Genomic DNA, 22257 nt, shown 5'->3' with positions numbered 1-22257 from the left:
AAAAAATGTTTTTTTTTTTTTTTTTTTTTTTTTTTTTAAATTATGTTTTTAGGTGTATCTAAATAAAAATAATAACAAAAATATATCTTTTTTTATGTCATCTTAGCATATTTTATGCTACAGAACGAATTATTTTTTTTAACATGTATTGTTATGGGAAAGCGTGTTTCACATAACGAACTTTTCGCATAACAAACTTGCTCCTGGAACGAATTAAGTTCGTTGTGTGAGGCACCACTGTACTTAATTTTCTCTTTTCCCAGTCTTCTGCCTGTGTGCACAGAGATACTAACTTAAAATATGCAGGGAATTGCAGAATTCTCAACATCTCGTAGCAACTCCCCCCCCCCCCCCCAAAAAAAAAAGAAAGAAAGAAGTTTACATACTCAAAGAAAACTAGCATCACAATCATCTAAGAATAATTCATGAGCTACTTTAATGCTGCAAGATTTCTATAATAATAAAATAAATTGGAGATAGGTAAAAGGTAGCCAAATGTGTTATTTTATAGGCATATTATTAATTTAACAATAATAATGAAAATCAATCCAGGAAATTTATAAGTTTTTGCTGCCAGTGGAGGCTGTTCATCTGTGTGCTTTAAAACCTTTTCAAAACAGTGTGTTTGCTTTCCGTATTGGCATTTTCTCCAATATAAGTTTGACAGTTTGATCATTTGTAAAATAAACCTCATGGAATGTTCATTCCTACACTCACTATTACTAGATAAACAGTCATATTTCTGAAAAATGCATAACATTGTTCCTCAGTAGCAGGAAATTCCACACTTACAATTCATTGCAGGGGGAGGGGAACTCCCTATGTTAATCTCAAACAGAAACCACAGACATAATCTTCAGATTTCAAAACTGTGCAATACACATTATCATAATGAGTACACAATCATTAGTGGTTTGCTAGGTAAAATATATTTTCATAAAATTTTGAGTTGGGTATGTCAGCGACATAATGTTTTGCCCATTATTCTTGTCACAGTGGAACACATAATGTGGTAGTACCAAATGCATTCCTCGTTACTGCATTTTGAAGAGTGATTTTTTTTAATTGTACAAATCAAATAGTATTGTTACTTCAGCCATCATTTAGAATTTTAATTAATTTTTTTCAGTTTTCATATTTGGCAGGTAGATTTGAAATTTAATATAATGTTAAATAGAGGCATGGAGAATTTTAGAACATATATCCAGTGGTAACATACATGTGCCATAAAATTTCTTGATCTTAAAGTTGATGGTTGAGACTGATGATATAAACTCAAATATGAGATTTTGATATTAAAATTTATTTATCACTAGAAATGTTTTTGTTGCATTAAGCGTGATGAGAAGTTTGATGTAAGTTATGTAATTTAAGTTTTCTATATGTGTAATGAAATTGGTTGCTTATGTATATCATATGTATTATCTGATTTTTCATACATTAACAAGTTACTTATTATAAAAATGTGTTGAATAGAAACTGTATCTTATAAAAGTTTCTTCTGAATGAGAGTGATTTGAAATTAAAGTTAAATCTTTTTTAGATTCTTTGCATATTGATTATTGACATTTTTTATTATCATAAAAATGATCTAATGTACCATTTGTTTTCATCTGGCTGATGTATTTTTATTCCTGTAGGCCAGGAAGTTATATGCCTGTTGACATGACTGGATGCTATGCTTTTGCTTTTTTCTCGTGGTTGACTCCATTAGTTTGGCGTACATTTCGAAGAGGATTGACTGAGAGTGATCTTTATCATTGTTCACCTTTAGACAGCTGTCAAGTTAATGGTGCCAGGTAAAATTTTTTAATTGTTCTTACTTTATATAGGTCAAAGCTAGATAAAGAACTTTCTAATATCTTGTGTCATAAAGATCAAAGGCATAAAAGAAGCTTTTATAAAGAAAATCTTTTTAAATTACTGTGTCAAAGTTTTAATATAAGGTAAATTTAATCTTTCTGTAGTTCTTTAATCTACTAGCAATAATTGAATGCACACAAGCAAGAAAACAAATCTTTCTTAGAAAGTGCATAATTGTCTCGAAAACTGAACATTAGCTTAGCAGGTTACTAATGTAATGTTTAGGAGATAATGTGAAAGCTTAAATAACAGTTTTGGAAATGAGCGAACTTAACTTATTTTGGCTTAGCATTAGGTGGGTTAATTGCATAGTATGGTGAGTGAATTGTATTAATATGTGTTTTATTGACTGCAAAGTAGAGAATTTCCTTAACACTTTCTCTGCCTCTTGTGTTTACCCATGGCCAGAAAGGAACAACCTGATATGTGACATTGTTGACTCATGAATTACTCCTATTTGTTGCTTTTTTATTGCTTGCAGTATTACATTTTGCAGCAATTCCTGTGTGGCCCTGTATTGTTTTAAGCATAATTATCAGTCTCATTTCAATATTTTATGAGTATCTTCATCCATATGGTCTGATTTTTGATTTCTATACAATAAACTATTAATTCTAACTGAACAACAAGCATCATATACGAGAACAGTTGGTAGTTATCTGAAAATGATGTATATATGCAAAATTTAATCTTTCATATGTATAGGTCACACCATAGACAAGATGACTGAAGAAATACAGTGTTGTGAAAGATTTTCTCTTGAAAAGAGCATTTCTAAAATTGTACATGTGTATGTAAAATTGTGCATTTCTCTTATCGTGGAAAATGGCAGCACTAAGAACCACCAAATTTTAGAAGTACACAGTCCTTTAGATCAATTTTATACACCTTGAGCACTGAATTTTAATTTTTTTATTTATTTCAGATTTTGTATGAATTTGTTGTTGACATTTTCATCTACAAACTTTATGAATTTAAAAGGAGAGTGTTTCCAATCAGTAAATCATGAGAGATTTATGTTTCCAGTTTTATTAGAAACTCTACAGTTTAACAGAAATTTGTTTTCACCTTGGGAAATAAAATATTTTTGTCTTTTTCATGCCAATGTGTTTCCATTATGGACATGTAAGCTGTTTAATTTTTCTTTTAAATTTAATAGCTCTGTTATTATTAACAAACTAAGCAATTTAAAAGCAATAAATGCAGTACTTCATCTCTGTTGTAATTAATTTGTTAGTTAAACCCATGAGATTACCCTAGCTGGACTCCTTAAAATCATTATATATAATTTTTTTCTTTTTATAATAACTATTTTAGGTGACTGCAGTTATGCTTTAATAACAATAATATTTAAAATGATTTTTTAATTGAACTTTAAAACTACATAACTGTCAAAATGTAATTTTTTTTATGCAATTCAAATTTTTAATTCCGTTTCTGTTGGTAATTTATTGTAATCTGTCTGAAAATAATGTTGTATTTTTTAATCATTGATAATGTTTTCCTCATATTTATCAATTTTATTTAATTTTTAGGTTTTCACAAATTTGGTCAAAAGAAATTAAAAATAAGGGATTACAAAAAGCATCACTTTCCTGTTCACTTTTTCGCTTTATGCGCACTCGTTACCTTGTGGCATGTTTTATGTACATTCTTTGTGTGGCATTTGGTTTCATCGGCCCAGTAAGTATAAGAACTTAAGTATCTTTCCGTATAGCCATTCACACACACACACACACACATATATATGTATGAATTTTAATGAGGTTCTCATTTAGGTTTTAATCCCCTTTAAGTAATAACAGCCATATTTCAAGCATAATAATACTTAAATATATTAAAGCATTTATATAGTATTTAAATATGCATGTATATTGTTATATCTACTAATGCCTCTAGTGAGACCTAATTAAGATTTTACTAGGTGTTCTTTGTCTACGTCTGAAAAGTTGTAATTGCATAAATATACTTGTTAAACTGTTTGCTAAAGTACTTATAGACAGTACCCCAGTTTTATTTATATATATAATGTTTTCTTAGAAAAAAAATAAGTCCCCCCCCTTGTAGAATATATATTTCATGTAATCATGAAGTTAGTATTATCTACATAGATAGAACATTTTCTTTGCTATCTGATTTTGAATTTAATTTTGTTTGAAGAGAATGCTATGTATCATGCATTAACATGCTATAGCATAACACCACAAGAAGTGGTGTTTGCTTTTATCCAGTATTTGTGGAAACAATGTGAACAATAGCTTGATGCCTATTAATTATTAGTAATGAAGTTGTTTTTTCCCCCTTTTTTTTAAATTCCAATAGATATTGTTTGGTAATCATGTTCAAAATTCTGAATTTAAATGATATTGTAGATTAGTTCGAAAATTAAATCTTTTATATGTTTGCACATTATTTTAACTTTAAATTTGCTTTTTTACGTAAATACATGCTTGTTAAATTAAATATATATAAATATATATGTAAGATATAAAATATGTAAATCAAAATTATAACTTAAATTAGCTATAGTCCCTTAATTTTACATTTTAACTCTTGTATATCTCCTCTCTGTTTTAAAAATGGCAATTGCTTAATAACTTTTTCTGGACTCTGTCATTTCTAGATTAATCCATATGCTATGGCTTTTATATAAACATGATGATGTAGCTAATTCAAGCTGAAACTTTTCTCTTAAACTGAGCTTCCACAATGAATAACTATGTACTTGCTTTCTGCATTCTCACCCTAGCTAGACTGCCACTTGCTTACTTTCTTCTTACCACAAAGTTATCAAAAATGTAAATGCTTGAATCTGTCATTATGAATGGAAAGTGATTGTGGCCACAAATGTCAGTTGAAATAAAAATTAATATTTAAGCAGTCTTGACTGCCAAGTTTGCTGTTCGTTATGTATCAACATCTACCCAATCAATACTTCTACATCATTATGTCTAGTCTGACAGCATCTCATCAGTGCAAGTATGCTATTGGAAAATTCATGTATAGAATCGTTATATATAATTATGTATAAGTGTGTTAATGAGAAAGACTGAAGCTTTGACTATTAATTTTATGTTATTCTGCATCCAGTATGAGACATCATTCTTGATCTATTCAGCATCCAGAAGTGAAAAAAAAAAAAAAAAAAAAAAAATCATCATTCAGTGCTTTGAAAATTAATCCAGTATTTTGTTTATGAAAGTGATTTTGTGAGTGTTTTCAAAGATTGTAGGGGTGAATGTTGCAAATCATTTCAACTAATGCACTCCCAGTGCTTTGAAGGTCAGTAATTACTGTTTGAAGAATGTGTTTTAAGTTTGTATGCCTTTAATTTATTTTCAGTTCCTCTCTTACCTAGTGATGTTATGTTTTATTTTCAGTTCCTCTCTTCCTTAGTTATGTTGGTCTATCAAAAAACTCAAACTTATCATCTCCAACAGATTTTTATCCATAATTAAACTTTATAATTATTCTTCAGTAATAATGCATTAAATTATAGTCACTTCATTGAAACATATCACAAATATTGCTGTGGATTTTCAAATTTTACATTGTGTTGTATGAATGAAGTAAAGTTCTAATAACTGCAGCTAGAAATATTTTACATTATCATCCTATAGAGAAGTGCTAATAAGTGATGCTGTTTGCAAATTTAAATGGTATGTAATGCTGTTTTCTTACCATAGTGGATATTAAAAGTGTAGCAATTTTGTACGAAAAATATAATTTTATGTTGTTAGAAAATTTAATTTTTAATAATTATATTTACTAAATTAAGCAATAAATTTTAAGTTTTCAATTACTTTTAGGGAAGGCTATTAAGATAAATAATTATATTTTTAAAATTAGTGTTAAGATTCTTCTAATATTTTGAGAATGAAGTGACTATAAATGGAAAATTATTGAAATAATTTTGTATGTTAATGCAGAAAATATTATAAAAATGGTGTTTTTAAATATTAATATAGTAAATATTTAATATTTTGATAGTGAATATTGCTATAATCAATTTAGAAATAATAAATTTAAGAAATTGAATAATTTTAATAAAATTTGTACGAGTAATGTAATTGAAAAGTAAAATTGATAACAAATATTAATTTAAAATTATGGTGAATGAATGTTATAGCTAAATTAATAGTTGTATAACATATAATTGATGAATAATTGCTTGTTAAGATAAAGTATGTTGAGAGAGTACTATTTCGAAAACAGAGGCCTGTTTTTACCTCTGTACAATTGATTTTTACCCTCCTCATATAATATAAATTTTGAAGGCTCTTACCAAAAACGGTTAATTTTTCATATGTAATTTTTATATAATGGAGTGTATAACAGATATATAAAACAAGGACATTTACTTAAGCATCATTATACAACATTTTATCACAATTCATTATCCAAAAATCAAACTGGCTCCTTGAATTAAAATATCTTAGAATAAAACATTGTTTCACTGTTACCACTGAATCACAAAAAGAGTGAAAGCACACATGACTTGTTATATCTTCCCCCTCACTGATGACTTCAACCTACAGAGACGGCAACACAACTGGCTTATGTTTTATGTGTTTTCCTCTTTTAGTTAAAGATTTGATTGGACTGACATTTGTATTAAGACCATAGAGTCTAAGAGCAGAGGGGTGTACTCTTATTTGTTTGTTTGGTTTGCTGGTGCATTCTATTGCGTAAGTGGGTGGCAATTAATTTTTGCATTAGAATAATGTAGTGTCCATCACGTCTAGGCAAAATCCTGGCTGTTTTAGATTGTGATGTTTTACTTAAGGATGAAGTGTGACCCAACTTTTTTTCTGCCTCTCATTGTCAACTTACCCAGCCTCTTTGGTAGGAATTATGTCCACCACATTTATCAATGTTATGTATAAAATCACTGAAGTGTTACTTGTACTGTAATTTAAGCAGAAATCACCTCCCCATCTCCGAATGGAGCCAGGTCCACCACCTCAACCTTTTCTTTACAAGGTCCTCCACCTCAACTGTTTCCTCAGTCTCCTTCTGAATTAGAATTTTCTTCTGGACCAGGTCGCCATGGAACAGGAAAATTCTGTACAGATCCTACTTGAGTTCAGAGTTGTTGATCTATATCTAATTTTTCTTGGCACAACTTTTCTACCTCCTTTAAATGTGCCAAGTGATACTCCAGCTATATTTTGGTATTTGTTATGCTTTCTATTGTTCCTACAAATTCTAATGGAATCTCTTCCCTCAGAGACAGGTTTTTGTTACTTCCTTCAATTTGAACTCTTTACCACACCAGATTTCTTGAATAATCTCACAGTTTTTTCCAATAAATTTTCTTACCGGCATTCGAGACACTTGAACCGATTCTTCAGCATACTCCTACCTTTTTTCCTACCTGGCCAAATGTTTTAAAAGTACAACTATATTTATCCAAATCAATTCCACTGATTCAATACAGCTTCCTTGCATTCTGAATATTAGTTCCATGAGCACCAATGGCTATCCCACCAAATCCTCTTGTACTGTGAATTCTTCATAGCCCAAATTTGAGTGAAGGTGAGAATTCTCGAGCTAGCAAGCTGCTTCTTCTGTCCTATTCAATAACAAAACTTTTCACCAAAGATTCAGGAAATGCATATCACTAAGCATATGAGCTCTTTTCTTTAATCCATCACATCTTTCTATAATCTGTAGGCACTTCTTTTTGGCATTACATTTACATACAGCAGCATTTATCACATTTTAAAATTCTTTATGAGCATATTCAAGTTTAGAATACTCTTGTACATTTTCAGGTACAGGTATCTCGAAATGATGGAATGTGACCTTAGTGATAGGTTGGTTAATATTTTTTAGCTGTAACCTGTCACTAGGTATGATTTTTGTATATGTGGTCTTCCACCCCAGATATTCAGTAATATGAAAGTCACCTTTTGTCATTTTTACCAAAGCATGCCACATGCTTCTTGTTCATTAGCTTGAGAAAATTCCTCAACTTTTTTACTTTCTGTCATACTAACAGGCTTGTCATGTTTCGGATGTGCAGGTGGTAGCCCTACAGGGGGATTTGGAGATCTGCTTTCAGGTTGCTAATCATTTTCAAAAGCTACTGCTACTTCATGAACATCACTTATGTTAAGTGTTGTTATAAGTGCCATTCTCACTACATGCTTTCACAGCGAAGTCCTCCGTCTTGAAGAGTGCAGTTATTGGGCTGCACACTGTGATTCACATTCCTCATTTATATCCTTCTGGAGAAGATCATCCAGTTCTTTTTACAAATTTTCTTTTTATAAAGGGAAAGTCTATAATTAGCTACTGCTATGCGACGGTGATCTCCAGTATTAATGTATTGCTTCACAATATGAGTGGCACCTCCCCCTGGTTGAAAGATTTTGTGAATGGAGCTTAGTAAAGAATCCATTTCATCTGTTTGAGAACTTGTTAGATTTGCTCCTTCTTCAGGAAGAAGAGAGCCTATTTCAAATGTGAAGTTTTCTCTGTGTCTCCTCTTCAGTAGAATATGAGGTCAAACACAATGGTTATTGAAAATCTTCAGCAGAAAACCATTTTTACAGAAATCCATAACAATGCCTGCTTTTTGTAAAAAGTCAACTCCTAAAAGATTGATTTCCTCTTGCATGAGGTAGAAAAAAACATTGTAGTGACAATTATTTTCCCATTTAATTTGACTGGCTCTGCTGTCTGGAGAACATTAGAATTGAAAGTATGGCTATCAGCCAGTGAAATTTTACTCTGCTAAACCTCAAATTGCTGCCCAAATTTTTGAAAAAATTTAAGCAACATCTCTCTTCCTACAGATTGGCTAGCTCCAGTATCAAGATAAATGGGAAATTCAGCATCAAGAACAAAAATAAATACCTGAGGAATATTAGAAGAGGAAGTATGTAAGGTTAAAACTTCAGCCAAATTCATCAGGAGCCCCTTGTCTTGTTTATTTGGAGAAAAGTTTGGGCACTTTGCTTTTAATACTCCTTTAGTGCCACAACTAGGAGTTTTACCAAGTTTCTTACCAGGGCTTCAAATCTTTTGCTTGTGTTTACACTTCTTTGACCTACAGCAAAGCAATGCCTGTTTAGAGAATGACCTTCTGACTTAAAATGTATCTGAGCTCTCCCTCGATCTTCCAGAAATGAATTCCCTTATGTTATCATTGGCATCACTCTTTCCTGCTAAAGTATTAGAGAAAATTAGTTGTTGCCATTTATCCAAAGTGCTCTGTGCAATCAACAACACTGTGTGTTTTCATTTGGAAAAAATCATTACATTTTTTAGCTGATCAAAACTTGTAATTTTCTGTTCAATCATCTTTCATAGTCTATCCAAAGTTGAAAGTAAAACTCCTTAGAAAGTTTCCTCAGAAAGAGCTACTAGTATTCTTATTAGTTTTTGAGAACAACCCTTGGTTCCCTAGCAATGAACTTAAATCCTCTGATGATAAAGTCCCGAGGAGATGAGTAAAGCTTTGTTCTACCTTGAATAGTTTCATTTGTCTCTTGAATAGGACTGGAAATATATTGACATCATCTTCTTCAGGCTTGAAACATGGCAAAATCTTCTGACAGTTAAGTTTAGGTGCAAGGCTTTGGACAATAACAGACTCTCATTTCTTTTGAATTTCTAGGGTCAAACTTAACTTTTCCAGTTCATATTCCTGATTTTTTTCATTCTTCCTCCTTATCAATGCTCATCTTCAGTATGACTTGACATTATGTTCTTGAGATAATTTTTCACATCTTTCTTAAATTCATTCAAATTAACTATTAACTTTTATAACTCAAGTATTTTAACTTCACTATTTAGCATTAGTCCAAGTTCTGAGGCCAGGATTACAAGATCAGATTTTGTCACTTTCCCAAGAAATGACATATTGGGATGCTTTACACAATAGTCTAAGCTAAGACGTATTTTTCCATTAGGCATCATGTGTAACAAGTATACAAAACAAAAACATTTATTTAAATATCATCATAAGTGTGGTTTTATTTTTTTATACATAATGGTATATTTAGGGCAGTTCACAAAGGCCAGGAACCTTATATAAGGAATTGAAACCTTTTCAAGTAATTGCCAAGCACCTCTTTTAACCAATCATTGGTGAATTTTAATCAGCCAGTTAAAGTGGATGTGCCTAATTAGATGAATATGTTTGTATTTGAAGAAAGCTGTGGGGTCTTCTAATTTTGTGTAAAATAAGAGAACTAAAAATCTAATAATAATGATAAAAATTATAATTGCAGTAATGTTATTACAAATAATGTTAAAAGGCAAGTGTAAATATGAAAATTAGTTATAAAACTTTAAGATTTGTTATATTAATTAAATATAATGGGTATATAAAATTTTTATGATTGTGATATTCTTTGCAAAATTTCTGAAAAACCATCCTTAAAGAATCATCATCATGTTGATTTTCCAAAAACAGCTTTTTAGAATTGGATGTCGCAGCACGCAATGAACTGGAAGTTGATCTGTCAGCACTATTCTTATCTTCTGAGCAGATGTTTTTATTTTATTTGGCTTATAATTCCTAACTAAATGTAGTATTTCATATTGATGTACTCCATCTTTGATATCATTTAAATCAAATTCCTTGTCATAAATATCACGAATATACATCAAATAGTTTTCTGGTTGCAATTTTCTAATTTCGACTATGCGTAATGCATGCTTTACGCATGCACGCGTTGAAAGAAATGTTTAATAAAGTAAACGAATTTTAATTTTATAATTTCTGCATGCCATCTTACCATATTAAACTGATGATCTATAATCCGGAAAAACCGATAATCGGGAATCGCCGAAGTCCTGACGAGTCCGGATTAAAGACTTTTGACTGTATGTATTATATAAAGGCAAATGGTGATAAGCTGTTGCTAGTTATTTCTCCATTTTGCTGATCTGTGGATGCATTCTGTTGTTTACAATCACATTGAAACTGATTTTGAAATGGGGGGAATAAACCTTTCCCAGCCATTTAGTCCTAAAAGAGAGAGAGAGCATTGAGAAGAACAGGAAAAAATAAATAAATAAATAAAAGTCACCTTTTTTGAAGAATTCAGAAAATAGGATTGCCAGATGCTTGTAAGAATGATATGTGTAGTTCTTGGTGAAGTATTGTTGGATGCCAGATAACTAACAAACATGAAATAAATATTATACGGAGGAGGAAGCTGAAAAACCATATGGCACAGACAGGATTTTTATAATAAGCTGGTATGCATTTGTTTTTTTATAACTAGCTGGTATGCATTTGTTAGGTTGTTACATGTTATAAATTAGGCAAAAATGGCAAACATAGCTTGGCATAGGTTTTGAATAATGCTTCAAGGCAGTCACATGTTGGACCTTTTTTTTTAGGAGCAAAAATCTTTTTGATCCTAAAAATTGCCCTGAAAATGTCTGATTGCTCTCAGAGATCAAAATCTGCAGTAAACTAAGATTACTTTTTTGCCTAATTTTATATTGACATATTTCTTTATTTCGACATATATTTTTTTGTTATGTGTTATCTCTTTACCAAATCCATTTCTAGTTCTGAAATAACCTGATAAATATCAGCAACTGAAAAGTAAAAAATAAATAAACTTTCAATGCTTTGAATATATCAGTAAATTTTCACGCATTTTGAATGTCGGTAAATTAAATGAGTATATATTTTTTGGAAAAATTTAGCTTATTCACTTTTTAAACTGCATTCATGTGACTTGTTTTATCGGGATAGCAAATAAGACTCTGCGGTTTTTTGTCAAAAATTGGGCATTTATTGTGAAAGAATAGTATGGTATGTTTTATTGAAAGTATTGTCCATTGCTAGCTACTACTTTTTCCCTTCTCTCTGGAAGTATATGGGCACTGCATTGGAAGAACACTTCATATTTTGAAGCATTCTACAAATCAACCCAATTTTTGGTATCTTCGTATAATGTGAAGTGCTGCTGAGATAGGCCATATGTCATCAATCAAAACAAGTAATAATCAGAAGACCAACATCTGGTAAATACAGCATGAGGGGAAATCTTCTTATTTGAATATTTCCGAGTAGATTTTGATTGGTGCAGTAACATGTGGGTGAGCATTATCATGCAAGGGAATAATTTTGTCATGTCTCGGGTTGTAGTGGGAGAATTTTCTTTGAGTCTTTGGCTCACTCTCGTCAGTTATGTTTGGTAGAGAAGCCTAGTAATGGTTTCATTCAATTTGAGCAACTCATAATACATGATACCAAGTTGATTCCACTATATAATATACACAACATGATAGTTTTCCATGAATATTTGGCCTGGCTATTGATGTTGAAACATGGCCAAGTGGACCCATGATTTCTTCTTCTTTGGGTATAGTAGTGGATCCATTTGTTTATCATCACTGACTATGCAATGTAAAAAACCTTTTCATTTCTATCTGGTAAGCAGCTTTTCATGTGTAAAAATTTGACATTTGGTGTTTCTTGGCTTCAGTATGGAACCCAATTTCTTTGCTTTTATATCATTTCCAATGATTTTAAACAATGTGAAATTACTTGTTGAGTCACTTCTAATGTAAGTGCAAGTTGTATTTGCGTTTCACACAAATCTTCATCCAATAATGCTTCCAATACTGTGTCTTCGTATACTTGCATACTTCTGCTACATTCTTTCTGTGGGAGGTCAAATTCACCGTTCTTAAATGTTTGAAACCACTCGCATTTCTCTCACTTAAGGCAGCCTCACCATATGCTGCTTGCTACAAGCAGTTAATACACCTCAGCTGCAGATTTCTTCAAATTAAAGAAGTAAATCAAAAGTTCTTACAAATGATGCTCATTCAGCTTAAAACTCAACATTTTAGCACAAAATAATATATGATGGTGATACATATTTTACATCATAAGATTTTAACCATGACTTACTGATGGTGCCATTTTTTTTTTTTCAAGTGCAGAGACTTATTTGTACTCACAATAGTATAAGCAACCATCATTCTTTTTTAAAAATGAATAAAATTTATTTTTTCTTTTTCAGACTGTATTCATGAGACTTCTCTTGGAATATATTCAAAAACCAACTGATGAAGAATTAATTGGTATCACTTGGATGATTTGTCTTATCTTCTCTGAAGCAATACGCATTACATTTTTTTCTCTCTTGTGGGCCATAAATATTCGAACTGCAATCAGAGCTTCATCAGCCATCTCAGCTTTATTGTATAAGAAAATCACAAGTTTACGTTCCATTTCTCATTCTTCATCTGGTGAGGTTAGTTACTAGATCGTTATTAATTTTTTTATTACTCCCTTTTTTAAAGTAAAGGAAGTTTTATAATCATGAAAAATTTTGGGTATCATATTTCAATGAAAATACCTATTTTTATTACTCTTGATTCCATTTTAATGATTTATCTGCATGACATTCATTCAACATATGCATTAAATCACACTGCATATTTGCATGTACATTCAGATAGAATAAGTCACTTTTTCCCCCATAACAGATTGTAAAATGAATTTAAAATGGATTTCTTAGTGATGTCCATATGTATATATATGTATCTCGATTAGCTGTAGCTCAACGATTAGCTGTAGAATGTTTAAATTTTGTGTATAGGACATTATAACATCTAATTGTGCACTTTCCTTTTTTGTTGCAATTGGCCACACCAAACATATATATATATAGAGAGAGAGAGACACACACACTCTAACCACTCAGGATGAGCTCTGTGTTTTTATTCTTATATGTTGGTAAGTTGTGTATTTTTTGCTTTAAAAGTGATTGAGGTGTGTTATTCTTATGTTTCTCTTAAGGTTTTTATGCCTTTAGTTAATGTGCAGGTAATAGTTGTAGAATTATCAACAATTTAAAAGTGACCTAATATGCTGATGTTTGTTTGCATTTGAAACTCTTAGTAGTGTAACGAATTAAGTTGGTTGGTTCACTTACTTAAATGTCGTTTTCCTCAGTGAAAACAAAAGTTAACTTTCAAGTTTTGTGCACCTAAAATTTTATTTTTGCCCATTGGCCATATTGTTCGTTTTTATGTAGAAACTCTAATGTTATGAAACATTTTTTAAAACTGTTTTAACTGTATTTGATGTTTTAAGTTTTTCTGTATTTTACAATTTTTAATCAAGATGTTTTGATTTTTTATGTACGAGAGAAAGTATTATCACATAAAACGAAGCAACTTAAACAACTTACATTGAAAGAAATGTTTAATAAAGTAAACAAATAAATATTAAGCCTTTTTTTTTTGTAAATTTTAATACCCTTTAGATCATAATTGTTCTTTATTTCATAAATTATGGTTTCGTATTTTTAATTTTAGAATTTCTGCATGCCATTTTACGAGATTTAAACTGATGATCTATAATCCGGAAAAATCGATAATCCGGAATCACCAAAGTACCGACGAGTCCAGATTAACGACTTTTGACTGTAGTGGGTTTTAAATTTAATGGATTTTTATCTAATTTTGCTCTTTCTTGCTGCTACATTTCTGTCATGTTCGGTCATGAATTATTTCATTAATGAATTTTACCTCATTATGTTGTCTTAATTTTAGACTTTTCTTTTTTTCCCTTTTGATGTTGATGTATGTATATTTTGTACTTGATATGTGTAGCATATTTTTTCCCCAAGATAATTTACTTCCATAAACTTGGATATATTCATTGTATATCATTAAGTTGAATTTATGGCATACAGGATGTTTGTTTGCTATACTTTGGTCAGATTTCTTCTGTAGTGTTCAGATTATTCTGTTTTAAAGAAAAATTTTTCCTCTGTACTTACTTATATTTTACTCATTTAAAATCCATGAATTTTTCAAGAATGTTATTTATCATGTTTTAAATTTTTACAAAACAAGACATTTTTGCTTTTCTGCCTCTTGAAAAATGAAATAAAATTTTCAAAGAGCTTTAAAATCCTCATTTGAGGATTTGTTTTTCTCTATGAGTATGCATTGAATGGGATACATATTTCATTTTAATAAAAGATACTTTTGAAACCCTGTGAATTTTTAATTACATTTTCTTTTATGATAATATTCTTGTCCAGAACAGTGGTCTTCAAACTGTATTCTGCAGAACCTGGAGTTCTGCAAATCAAAATTCAAGAGAATTTTTTAATAGTATGTAGACTATTAAAATTTAACATCTAAAATAATTCATTAATTGTTTTTCTTTCTGTTGCTGTTGCGTAAAGTAATATAAATTAAACAGTTTTTATGCATATAATTTCCTAAAGTAGATTATAAAATGAATTTTTGCATGACATCTATGCATATGTATGTCTGTATCTCAGATAACTCAAAAATGATTAGCCATTGCATGTTAAAATTTGGTATGTGCGAGTGCTGTAACATTTTGTATGTGCTGTAACATGTAGTTGTGCATCTCTTTTTTTTATAATTGCAATCGGCAGTGTGAAAAGTATATATATACACACACAAACACACATATCCATCATCTTACATGGTGTTTATTTGCACAATCGTTGGCTGAAGCCATATACTTCAAATAACAGAAGTGTTTTAAATGATAAAAATATTAACATTTTAGTAATATTTAATTAAAAAAATAAATTTTGGGCGAATAACAAACATCTAGCTTTTAATGCAGTCTCCTGGTTTGTGTACTTACGTTTCAGAAAGTTTTATACTTGTTACAAAAAAATAAAAATACTAAAAGTTTGACCTCCTATGTGACTAAAATTAACTTGGATATTTAATTTTAAAATTTGCAATATTTTATATCATTTTCAACTTGCCTTTGGTTATTTAAGTTAGAATAATTTGAGAAAATAAGTTTAAATGAAGTACAGCAAAAAATGTGTGCAATTAAATAGCCATATAAGGAAGTCATAGTGTCCACATCAGATTTTTTTAAAAATTTACTTTACTAAAGATTGTGGGACTATGATAAAAATGGTAAAAAAATCCTTTTATTAATTTTCTGAACTGAAAGTGTGAAGTCCATTGATCTAGAATGTTTAAAATGTAAAATGTTTCAAAAACAATTTTTTTTAGCTTCCATAATAATATTCTGTTGATTATTTTTAGCTTGTCAACTTATTTTCAAATGACTGCAGAAAAGTTTTTACGATGGTATATAATTTCCCATTAATCATTGATGGCCCACTTGTCATTATTGGAGCTATAATTTTTACTTGGTGGCTGTTGGGACCCTTTTGTTTTGTTGGAGTGGCTGTATTTTTATTGACTTATGCTCTTCAGGTAAGTTTCTGTGCTCTTTTTCTTAACATAATTAACATGTTACTTTGACAAATATTATAACATAATTTATAACTGTTCATAAATTTAAGTATGCATAGCAAAATTATATCTTAATGGACTACGTGAATTTCAGATTTTATATTTGCTTGTTAAAAATTTTAATAAATTCTCAGCAACTACTATAATTGTTAGAAAACTCAACAAAATGTACTTTTCCCATTTTATTTCTTCAGCTTTCAATACATGCAGATACACAAATACCCATTTCATATGAAAGATTTGAGATATAATTATTTGTTTCTAGGGGTACCTTACCCACATGAAACTAAATAATTGAGAACAAAAATTGACTTTTTAAACTTAATTTCTATAGGAGAGGCTCAACCCATGAAATAGATTCATCATTACCATTGTATTTCAAGAAAATAAAGAAGCAACTTCATTAAAAAAATGTTCCAAAATTAATAAGGGAGGGAGAATATGAGAATTAGATTGGCAAGAAAGCAGTTTTGATTTTCACAAATAGAGAATATTATGTTCGTTTTGTTATTCTTGTGTCAATCTTATATTTTTTTTATCTTTTGAGATCTGGCAGCTGACACTTTTAAGTTGCTATTGAGACAAATTCTGTGTATTTTTGTTTACAACTGTTAATTTACACTCAGTTTTTAACATGGGGTGCAAAAATTAACATTTTTGACATATTTTTACTTTTTTATTTTCATAAAGGCAAGAAAATAGCTGCAGATCACTAAGAGATAAGAAAAGGTAATGGTATTTACTTAAAATAATGCATATGTCAGAATTGGTTTAAAAAGTTTCATTCTGGAGATTTTTCACTTGAAGATGACCAGTGTTCAGGCCATCCTTCAGAAATTGATGATGACAGAATTAAAGCCATAATTGAATCAGATCATCTCATAATTGTGTGAGAGATTGCAAAAAGATTTTTATGTATCATACACAACAATTGAAAATTATGTAAGATGTCTTGGACTTATTAAGAAACAATTTATTAAGAAATATTTGGGTTCTGCATGGATTGAATGAGTCAATATTTATGATAACATAATGTAATCGACCCTTACTCGAAATGAATTATCACTGATGATGAAAAATAGATCGTCTACAATAACATTAATTGAAAAAAGATCAAAATCGGTACTTTTTCATTTTGCCAGCGCAGGCGATAAAGTCGCCAATAATGTTACAACTGGAGCCAAACGGAATATCCTTCCTGGTAACCTTTTACTCCTCATTTTCAAAACAAGTGTTAGCAATTAATTAATTCCTTTATTCAAAACATTTTCGTCAAACATTACCATTCAAACATTAATTGTTAGATACTTGCTTTATTCCGAAACATTACCATCAACATTACTGCTCAAAATCATTACCGTTCTAAAAAAAATGTTGTTGCCAATCGGGAAAATACATTTTAAGTAAAATTAATACTATGTTGCATTTACATTCGGGCATCCTGACTTAGTTACGACCTCAGAACATTAAGAACTTATACTTAAAAAATTAAATCTGTAATATTAATGTTTATAGTTCGAAAGTCTTTAACTGTCATATGGATTCACTGTCGTTTTCTATTTTTTTCCCCAAGTCCTAGTTTTAGTAATATGCGGCATGTTGTTATCGTTATCCCCATTAACACTAATGTCATCACTATCATCATTGTCTTCTTCTGATTCCTTGGCACTGCCATGACTTTAATTGGCTTACATGAGCTGTTGTACTAAAGAAATATCCTTTCACCTTCTCTTCTAATTGAGTCACTCTATAGGTATCACTTGGTAAAACTTCTGTAACTACCAAAGGTCCTCGATACTTTTGTTGTGTTTTGGTTGATTCTCCAGTTGATTTAGGTACTCTTCTCATAAGTATAAGTACTATTTCTCCTTGTTTGAATGTTAAGCCCTTTGCGCCGGGTAGTGCAAACGGGTGCTTATCGCGGAGGCCGGCAGTGTCTTATGTGAGCGTCTGTCCAGGGCCGGGGGCTTTTTTGCTACTAAGCCTAAATCCATGAAATTTCCAAAGTATCAAGGCATTGTTTAAAAATGCTCTATAGAGTATTTAAACGGCTTATGCTTTATAGATATTTTTATACTATATACTTTAATTGCCTTATTTCTTGTTTAAATGCATATTTTACACATTTTATTTCCATTACTCACCATTTTATGACTTTTAACATTATACATCTGAAAACTAAATATATTACTTAAAATTCTCTTTTCGTATGAAAAATTTGAAAACAGGGATCTACACACAGTCCTACGTTACATTCCTTGCACTGGTAATAACTCATTTGCCGTTTTGGAGGATTTTTCCGGGAATGTGAACAAACGAAGCATCGTCGCCTCATTTTCTTATCAGTCTCTTCTGAACAAAGTTTTGGAAAATGTCTTTCAGTTAATCTTTCAGAATCAATATCAGAATTTCAGAATCAATATCTGAAATATTTTGCATCATTTCTGCTATTTCATGCTCTGTTAAACATTTTCGACGCTTCGACGTTGCAACGGTAAAAACAGAAAGAATTCACGTCTAACAAGATCTAATTATTTTCTAAAAACTGAACTGCAAACCGAAATACCCAACGCTTTAGCGCAAATAAAACTTCTCTACTTGCAATAAACAACTACCACGTGCGAATAAAGTGCGATTTAAAGAGACGTCATAAATCACGCCATTCGGAAACCTTTATTTCCCCGTTTATTTATATAATCAAAAACACGTGTATGTGAGTCGTGCTTCTCTCATTTCGAGTAGAAGGTTTAATGTACATGTATCTGAAACCATATGGACATACAGTGCCATCTTGTGGCAGAAATTATAGTTTTAAAAACGTTTTAGGAGACTGGTACAAATACGTGACAGTCGGCGCTCAGTGGGAAAATGCTCTGGCTTGCCTGCATGTTGGCTGGGAGGTGAGTGTGTTCATTGCTGGCACGTAGACGTGACAGTCGTCGCGAAAGGGTTGCTTTTTTTCTTGTCATAATTTGCTTTCATTTTCTTTTGCATATCTTCAATTCTCTTTCTAGTTTCATTCTGTAAGATTACTGAATTCTCCCTTTCAATTGCGTCTTCATCTGTAATCATCCTCATCTTATTTATCATATTGTTTAGATTTCTTTCGCATTCCTTAATCTTTTTGTCCCAGTCTCTCTGATTCAGATTTTCCATACTCGTTTTAATCGTAGCCAAAATTGTTCGATTTGCTCTTTCCACCATTCCATTACCACTTGGATGTTGAGTTGAATTGAGTGTATGACTGATTCCATTATTTTGAGGGTACTCTGAAATTCCTTCGCTGTAAAACATGTTCCTCTATTGCTGATAATTTTTTCTGGTAACCAAAAATTATCTACAAAACTCTTCAATGCAACTAACACATACTTGGTTGCAGTACTTTTCATAGGATATAACTGTGTAAATCTTGTAAAATTATCAATTATTACAAATAGTTCTGTATTTCCTCTTGAACTTTTTACGAATGGTCCTGAATGATCTATATGTATAATTGCAAAAGGTCTTCTACCAGTCTAATTGGATGCAGTACTCTTGTTTCTTACCACTAGCCACTTTATTTACTAGGCATTCGAAACACATCGAAATGTGACGCATAACATATTGTTTCATTCCTTTAAACCAGTATGATTCTTTGATTTTGGCAACAGTTCTATCTGCTGAAAAATGTCCCAAAAGATTGTAACATTTTACTACAATACCTTTTCTCATCGATTTAAGTATGACATAACAATTTCTCCTTTTAATGATCTCTTACCTTACGAAACAATCGATTATTCTTCAAGACGTAATTTTCAGTTACATATTTCTCTGCATTCGTTCTATCATTTATCTTTTTCTTTAAAATGTCTATTAATTTGCATAATTCTGGATCTGAATGCGGAATGATAAGAATTTGTTCATCTATCGTTAGTGTTAAACAAACTTCCAAGTTGTTTTCAATTATAGAATCTAAAGTTTCTTCTGGCTGATCAACTGGCAATCGGCTCAATGCATCTATGTGACTCATTTTTTTACCTTGTCTGTACATTATTTCAAGATTGTATTCCTGGATCAGATTACTCCACCTTGCTATCTGAGGATTTGAAGTTTTCTTCGCGTTTAAATAAACTAAAGCTTGGCGGTCTGTAATTACCATAAATCAGATTCCAATTAAAAATTTTCGAAGTCATGTCAAAGTCCAAACTATAGCCATTAATTCTAATTTGCTTGAAGGATAATTCCTTTCTGTTTCTGTTGTTCCTTTACTTGCACAATAAACTAAGTGCCACTTTCTATCTTCACCTTTTTGTAACAGCATTCCTGCCAGCACTTTGCTGCTCGCATCTGTGTGCACTTCAGTCTCTGCTTCTGGATTATGTAACTCTAGTATTGGTTCATTAGTTAAATGGTCTTTTAAAGTACTGAATGCTTCTTGCTGATCTTCGTTCCAACGAAATGTTTCATCCTTCCTTGTCAGTCTCATTAGTGGCTCGGCTTTCTCTGCATATTTCGGTACAAACCTTCTAAAGAAACTTGTAAGACCAAAAAATTATATAACTTCATGTTCATTGGTTGGTTTAGGAAAGTTTAATATGGCTCGTACTTTTCTTGATCCAGGTTGCATACCATTTGATTTTATTAGAAATCCCAGATACTGAACTTCATCTTTTCCAAATTCACATTTTGTCAGTTTCAATGTCAGCATTGCTTCTCTCAATCTATCAAACACTTTTCTAAGTTTTTCCATCCTTTCCTCCCAAGATTTAGCCAGAATTAATATGTCGTCCAAATAGCACGATACTTCTTTATTAAGCAATGGATCCAACAGCTGAGAAACCCAGTTTTGTTCTTTTAACCCAGATCACTTACGTCATGCCTGTCTCTGAAATAAAACTAAATAAAAACTTATATCACCTTCATTTAAATCATACTTATGCATTAATTTACTCATATCACAAATATTACTTCTATTCTGCAATATTAACATTAGAAGGAACAGAATCATTTACATTACTACTTCTGATTTCCACTTCTATTTTCAATTTTTCAAGTTCAAAAGTTTTTTCCTTATCTCTTTCTATAATTTCCATTTTAAATGCTCTTTGCTTATCTTTTTCTAAAATTTCCATTTCAAGTATTCTTTGCTTTTCTTTTTCTAAAATTTCTAACTTTTCCCTGTCTAAACGATCATTTATAATTCTATATAGCATTTGTTTAGTAAAGTCTTCGTTATAGTTCTTACTATTCAAAATCATATCCGTTAAGCTTACAATTTTAATATCAGAAGGGACATCTACATCAAGTTCCAAAACAAGTTCTTTTAAGTCACATTTCTTGCCTCTTGCCAAATAAGCCATCATTTTCAAATAATAATACAATAATTATTATTTGAAATTAATAATTAAGTTCTTTCCGTTTAATACTTAGACATAACATAAACAGTTTATAAATTCGCGTACCTTTCTACTTTCAGTTTTGGCGAGTTTCCGCATTCAGTTTAGGCTTAATGTACATTAAGGCAATACGTTGTTAAATCCTAGATAATAATTCTAGTTAATCCCACTTCTGAAATGTTAGCAATTAATTAGTTCCTTTATTCAAAACATTTCCGTCAAACATTACCTTTCAAACATTAATTGTTAGATACTTGCTTTATTCAGAAACATTACCATCAACATTACTGCTCAAAAACATTACAGTTCAAATCATTAGCGTTCTAAAAAAATGTTGTTGCCAATCGGGAAAATACATTTTAAATAAAATTAATATGTTGCGTTTACACAAGCCGTTGCCATTTCTTATCAGATTGATTGTCTCTTTCAATACTGGCGTACAATTATATAGAATTTTTACCAGATAGTTCAATTTTATGCCCCTATTCCATTTGCAGTAATTAAGTCAATTAGGATGAAACCACACGCTCTCCCAAAGGCGAAAATATACAAAAGGCAAAGTCAAGGGTTAAATTCATCAATTCTAATTGAGAATGCACTAAAGAAGTAAAGCACTGTGGTTTTACATAATTTCTGAGTAAGCTATTCGTATGAATTGAAATAATTTTTGCATTTAAACTTATATTCCAAACTAAGATTTAACTTGAAATTAATGTAAATAATTACTGAGAGAATTAGATTTTTGTAGCGTAGTTTACGT

General features: G+C 30.8%; 1 protein-coding gene and 1 pseudogene across 4 annotated transcripts in view; one reads left to right on the top strand and one right to left on the bottom strand.

Annotated features, from left to right (window-relative positions):
* The window catches only part of LOC118184286 (ATP-binding cassette sub-family C member 5-like), a 181276-nt gene that overhangs the window by 28927 nt on the left and 130092 nt on the right, over positions 1-22257 (top strand). For all 4 annotated transcript variants that reach the window (XM_085815584.1, XM_085815583.1, XM_035353937.2 and 1 more), the window contains 4 exons: positions 1641-1799; positions 3399-3546; positions 12870-13103; positions 15910-16083. In XM_085815584.1, the coding sequence (XP_085671710.1) occupies positions 1641-1799; positions 3399-3546; positions 12870-13103; positions 15910-16083 (715 nt within the window). The remainder of the gene's footprint in view (positions 1-1640; positions 1800-3398; positions 3547-12869; positions 13104-15909; positions 16084-22257) is intronic.
* On the bottom strand, positions 6869-8003 carry LOC146997718 (fragile X messenger ribonucleoprotein 1 homolog pseudogene; annotated as a pseudogene).

Source organism: Stegodyphus dumicola, chromosome 4 (genome assembly GCF_044657685.1).
Source record: "Stegodyphus dumicola isolate Sdum_Otavi_A_Nest chromosome 4, ASM4465768v1".
NCBI classification, from domain to species: domain Eukaryota; kingdom Metazoa; phylum Arthropoda; class Arachnida; order Araneae; family Eresidae; genus Stegodyphus; species Stegodyphus dumicola.
This window is presented reverse-complemented; position numbering and strand designations above follow the sequence as displayed.